This window comes from Sinocyclocheilus rhinocerous, unplaced genomic scaffold (genome assembly GCF_001515625.1).
Source record: "Sinocyclocheilus rhinocerous isolate Xijiao unplaced genomic scaffold, SAMN03320098_v1.1 scaffold269, whole genome shotgun sequence".
NCBI lineage: Eukaryota > Metazoa > Chordata > Actinopteri > Cypriniformes > Cyprinidae > Sinocyclocheilus > Sinocyclocheilus rhinocerous.
This window is the reverse complement of record NW_015652298.1, coordinates 1,058,398-1,064,964: the sequence shown is the minus strand read 5'-3', so window position 1 is coordinate 1,064,964 and position 6,567 is coordinate 1,058,398. Positions and strand designations below refer to the sequence as shown.

Here is a 6,567-nt window from a genome sequence, read left to right as displayed (position 1 = left end):
ACATATATATATATATATAAAACATCCCAGCATAACTACAGAAATAGCAAGAGAAAACAATCCCAATCAGTTCACTAAATTTCAGGCGATACATTGATTATTAAAATATATTGTAATATACTGTGTGTGTATATATATATATATATATATATATAAAACATCCCAGCATAACTACAGAAATAGCAAGAGAAAACAATCCCAATCAGTCCACTAAATTTCAGGCCATACATGCACAAGTATTCAGATGAAAACAGTCTCTTACAGTATTTTACATGTGAACAGCATTCAATGTATGTGTTACAGGTCCTGCGTCCCACACTTCCTGTAATACAGGTATACATACATCCTCTGTCTTATGAAGCGATTCAGTCGTCACGAACACTGGTCATTTTCTTTGCTGAACACTGTATTTAATGGCTTATCGTATATTCCAGGCAGGAAAAAAATAAATCAATTTTCTTACAACATCATCTCAAGAAAGGGAAACAAACAGATGCTTATTTAAAGCAGGCCTATGGCATTGCAGTAAAGTGCTCCCTTAATGTTTCAGAGAAATGAGAATTGCTTGCGAAAAACAGTAGACTGTAAACATTTGTAGTTCCATGCTGGAAAACAGATCATACCAGTATGACAACCACTGCGGTGTTGACTGTATTTTTGATTTAAAAACACTTTGTAGTTGTTTTTATCTATGTAAACATGCGCTGGTTAAATGGACATATTTGACCATTGCGGCACATTTTTAAAAAATCTTGTGAAGTTAAAAGAAGTTCAGCAACGTACAAAAGCTGCTGGGGCAGTACCTTTTCAAAAGGTACACCTTTGTACCTTATTTACTCCTAAAGGGTGCACATTGGTACCTATTAGTACCTAAATGGTACATATTTATACCTTTTGAAAAGGTAGCCTTTTTAAGTGATAGCTTTTGTAACTTTTTTTTTTTTTCTGAGAGTGTACATGACTTATACTGTAAATATGCCCTAGATCTTCATTTGCATCGCTATCAAATTTCTCACTATGGAATATGCAAAAAGCTTGAACCTCCTTTGTGTGCTTTTCTAGATAAACTCACAGGGCAAATCTCCTCTGTGCTAATTCAGTAGATCCAAGCTTTTGATCAGATATTACATGAACAATGACGTTCCTAGCTGAAAAAAAAAAAGGAATTGATGTCACTGACTTCACAAATGACAAAGAACTGATGAACAGATGAACAGACTGAATAGTGTGGGGTTGCTATTGAGAAAAGGTCATTCATTTGAAGGCATTAAAATGGACGAATACAATTAGTGTTGCAACATCCTATTCATCCGACATCAATGGTTCCCAAGATGATCTCTGGACCTTTGGGGAAACTGCAGCAGTGTAAACATCGACGCTTTTGAGTATAGTTATACTGTTTTGTTGTTTTTCCAAACCAAAATGAGGCAGTTAGACTGTGTTAAGTGTAAAACTGTTTTGTAATACAAAGTGTTAGTGTTGCATTAAAATATCCTAAAACGGTAGATTTAGAAAATTTTCCCCACATTGGATTGATTTCTGTGATGACAGTCTACCAAGCCTCTGCGTAGTAAAATCATTTGATGACATGCATAGTTAAACTGGTTTCAGTGATCTCACTGGCATTTTCATGGAATAATTTTTTTTTTTTTTTAAAGCAACACTCTTTCCAGTGATTATCTTGAGGGCAGGATATTTACTAATGTGGCATACGGTGTGTAAAAATCCTATAATTTATTTATTTTATAATTTACTTAAATAGCAAAAACATAGAATACAAAAAAAGCAATAATAGTGTGTGCAATAAATACAAATCAATTCAACCTAAGAAAATCAACTGATTTAAATCTGAACTAAACAGTATTTAGAATTATAAATTTAGGTGGATAAACACACAAATAGACGGAATAAAATGCATTAATGACATCTTGGGTAAAATGGAAAGGAAAAGTGAATTTTTATTAATGTGGTATATGGTGTGTAAAATCCAAGAATTTATTCAAAAAAAAAAAATAATAATAATAAAAAGTGATTATCTGAAGAAAGTCAACCGATTTAAACCTGAAAAAATAAAAATAAAAACTAGGTGGATAAACACACAAATATACAGAATAAAATGCATTAATGACATGAAAAAGGACAATGTAGTATTGATATAGTATATGGTGTGTAAAAAGATCATAATTTATTAAAAAAATAATAACTGACAAATCATGAAAGCATAAAATAAAAAAAAGAAATAAATAATATTGTGTGGAATAAATACAAATATCAATTAATCAACTGATTTAAATTGAAAAAAAACAACAGCATTATTTTGAATTTTAAAATAAAGAGAATAAAATACATTAACGACATCTGGGGGATGAAAAGCCTCTGATGCTTTGATGCTCTGTCAAAGCCTTATGGGTTGGCAGAAATACATCTGGAGGTAATGAACACCCCATACACAGTCACAGGGCTAAATGCTCATGGTTATTATACCCAGACAGGACTGTAATGTGCTCAATTACACAAGCTCCTCCATTCAGCCCAATACTGGCAGAGTACAGATACATCAGGCACTCTTATTTGATTAAAAGCCTCTTGACAAAATTGAATTGGTGAATGAACTACGCTTGAGTGGGTGACACCATTCTGAGCACACTCCAGGCCTCATTTCTGCTTGAGAGGGAGAGAGGACCCATATCGGCTGTGCTGCAGTTACGCAGGGTCGGCCAAAATGGCCCCTATGCATTCCTACAAAAGCACATGAGTGAGGGTAATGCTGATTATTGAAGAAGTTGTACTTCTACAGTCACTTTAGGCAGGTGCCGTGTGTGAAACTGTGGGAAAATAGTACTTCTCTCATCACACCATTCATGAATAGGAAACAAAATGATTCATTTAGCCTCTTCTCACGCATGCATGCTTTCCTAAATCATAATGGATAAAGACGGAGAAACAAATAACATTTTTGCACAAGCAATGCTTAACGTAATAAACCCAAATGGACACAGGCCTGATCTGATACGAAATGAAAGCGATACAAATCTAAAAAACGTCACTGTAAAGCGCACACTCTAGTATACCAATGTGGAGTAAGGTCAAATGTCAGATTAGGGCACACTTGTCCTGGTACACCGAGACAGTCACAGACAGGCACAAGTTGAAACCACAAACATCCTCCTCCTCCTCCTGCTCTTCGTCCTCTTGTCAACTGATCCACAAAATAAGAAACAGTCACAGGCCAAGATATAGATATTTTTAAACAAAACAAAAAAAAAAGCTGCCCTTGGGTCAGATTCGTGGATCACACCATCCTTCCGAAGAAAAAAAATGAACGGGCAGAAAATATAAATGGCACAAACAGAAACGCCACTGTACCTCAAAGTGTCTCGGAGAGTTCAAACACACGGTGACACTGGGAGCTAAACCCTAAAAGCTCCGGTACAGCTACCCCATGACTCCAGGGAGAGGAGCTGTTGTGTTAAAGCAGGTTTGGGAGCGTGCGCTCAGATCTGTGTGTGGTGTGTGTGTCCTGGTGGTGTGTATGGAGGCGGCGCCGGATTGGGTTTGATTCCCCGGCTCTTCATGTAAGAAATGAACTGGTCAGGAATTTCAGCCAGAACGTCTTTGGCCAGTCGCGCCATACTCAACACGTGGTTTCCCGTCCGGTCCATGTAATCCCGGAATGGCACAAACTGTAAGGGGCAGGAAGCAACGTGCACATTTATTCATCCATCCACTTATATAGGTGCATCTCAATAAATTAGAATGTCGTGGAAAAGTTCATTTATTTCAGTAATTCAACTCAAATTGTGAAACTCGTGTATTAAATAAATTCAATGCACACAGACTGAAGTAGTTTAAGTCTTTGGTTCTTTTAATTGTGATGATTTTGGCTCACATTTAACAAAAACCCACCAATTCACTATCTCAACAAATTAGAATACTCCAGCATCATATGACCCCTTTAAAGCAAAAGGAGCCCCTACCAAGTGTTGAGTACATGTACAGTAAATGAACATACTTTCCAGAAGGCCAACTATTCACTAAAAATGTTTTTTTTATTGGTATTTTTCTTATGAAGTATTCTAATTTGTTGTGAATTGGTGGGTTTTTGTTAAATGTGAGCCAAAATCATCACAATTAAAAGAACCAAAGACTTAAACTACTTCAGTCTGTGTGCATTGAATTTATTTAATACACAAGTTTCACAATTTGAGTTGAATTACTGAAATAAATGAACTTTTCCACAACATTCTAATTTATTGAGATGCACCTGTATAGGGCTTCTTAACCTTTTTGATTTAAATCCCCATGTTGTCCAACACAATATTCAAAGGCCCCTCAATATAATAGTTTTTACTCAGTGATTCTTCAGAAATCATTCTAATATGCTGATCTGGTCCTCAGTTATTGTTGGTGCTCAATTATTAATTTAAATATTATGATCTTTCTTATTATTATGAATGTTGAAAACAGTTTTTGCTGCTTATTATATATATATTCTTCATGATACAGTTTTTTTCTATTGTTTGCTTCTTATTATATATATATATATATATATATATATATATATATATATAGCCTATATTGTGGAAACTCTGATCTGATACATTTTTAGATGAATGGAATGTTTACTTGAAATCTTACAAACAGATGTCTTGTCTGTCACTTGTCTGTCAGTAGTGTATATTTGCTTATGCTTGTGTTACATTAAGATGTAAATTGAAACTATTAATACACTGCACTATTTATTAATATATTAATTTTAAGTCATCTTGTGGCCCACCTGTAAGTCCACCTTCCATTCCAGTTATTCATCCATTTCTCAACTTTTGCCCCATCATCCATGCCTCTATTTGTTAATTCCTCCATTCATCCACATCTTCAGACCAACCATGGGGATGGAAGGTGCATTGATGATATAAATAAATATGAATGATATTTATTCATATTTATATCATCAATGCACCTTCCTTCCCCAGTTCAATCATCTAACCCCAATTATCCATCCATCCACCAATAAAATCCAACCCACATTCATTCATTCATCCATCCATCCATCCAGTCATTCATCTACCTAATGCATTCATCCATCCATTCATGCACCTAATGTATTCTTCCCCATTCATATATCCATCCATTACTTTTTGGTCTTTCATCCATCCATTCATTCACCTAATACATTCTTCCCCTTGCATCCATCCCTTAATTTTTGGCCTTTTATCCATCCATCCATCCATCCACCCAATGCATTCTTCCCCATCCATCCATCCATCCATCCATCCATCGAATGCATTCTTCCCCATCCATCCACCCAATGCATTCTTACCCATCTATCCATCCATCCCTTAATTTTTGGCCTTTTATCCGTCCATCCATTCATCCACCTAATGCATTCTTCCCCATCCATCCACCCAATGCATTCTTCTCCATCTATCCATCCATCCATCCATCTAATGCATTCTTACCCATCCATCCAGCCAATGCATTCTTACCCATCCATCCCTTAATTTTTGGCCTTTTATCCATCCATCCAACCTAATGCATACTTCCCCATCCATCCACCCAATGCATTCTTCCCCATCCATCCACCCATCCATCTAATGCATTCTTCCCCATCCATCCACCCAATGCATTCTTACCCATCTATGCATCCATCCCTTACTTTTTGGCCTTTTATCTATCCATCCATCCATCCATCCATCTATCCATCTATCCATCTATCTATCCACCTAATGCATTCTTACCCATCCATTGATCCATCCACCCACCCAATCCATCCACACAATGCACTCTTCCCCAGCCATCCCTTAATTTTTAGCCTTGCATCCATCCATCCATCCAGCCATCTATCCATCCATCCACCTAATGCATTCTTCCCCATCCATCCACACAATGCACTCTTCCCCAGCCAATTTTTAGCCTTTCATCCATCCATCCATCCATCCACCTAATGCATTATTCCCCATCCATCCACCCAATGCATTCTTCCCCATCCATCCATCCATCTAATGCATTCTTACCCATCCATTCACCCAATGCATTCTTACCCATCCATCCATCTAATGCATTCTTACCCATCCATCCATCCATCCCTTAAATGTGGGGTAAGCGATTTTTCAAAAACGCTTTAGAAAACTGATTCGGGCCGACTAGCAAAACAAGCTTGTAGCCAATCAGCAGTAAGGGGCGTGTCTACTTATGATGTGGAGGAGAGAGCGTTCAGTGCACAGGACTGACATTAGCGAGCCGAGCGACAGAAAGATAGAGATGGCTGATAAAAAACAAAAGAGGAAAACGTCTGCGGAACAAAAGAAGGCTTAAGGCAAGAAGTAGGACCCGTGTAAATATCGGATCAGCTTTCCAGCGCTGGAGAGAACTCAAGGAGCGGAAGGCCTGCGATCGGACGCCGAGGTTGCTTTGTTTCTTCTCAATAGGTGAGTAACACCGTGTCTACAACAGCTAAAGTCTGCCTACACTGGACGCGATCAAACAACCGTTGAAAACCATTTGAAATTTGTATCAGCACGTCATAAATAGAACCCGGCAGCAGTTTTCTGTCGGGGATTTGTCATG

At 37.3% G+C, this 6,567-nt stretch overlaps 1 protein-coding gene across 1 annotated transcript in view; it reads right to left on the bottom strand.

Annotated features, from left to right (window-relative positions):
• Positions 1-2,330: 2,330 nt before the first annotated feature.
• The window catches only part of LOC107714485 (copine-5-like), a 181,590-nt gene continuing 177,353 nt past the window's right edge, over positions 2,331-6,567 (bottom strand). The window contains exon 20 of the mRNA XM_016520328.1: positions 2,331-3,683. Coding sequence (XP_016375814.1) covers positions 3,495-3,683 — 189 coding nt within the window. The 3' untranslated portion in view covers positions 2,331-3,494. The remainder of the gene's footprint in view (positions 3,684-6,567) is intronic.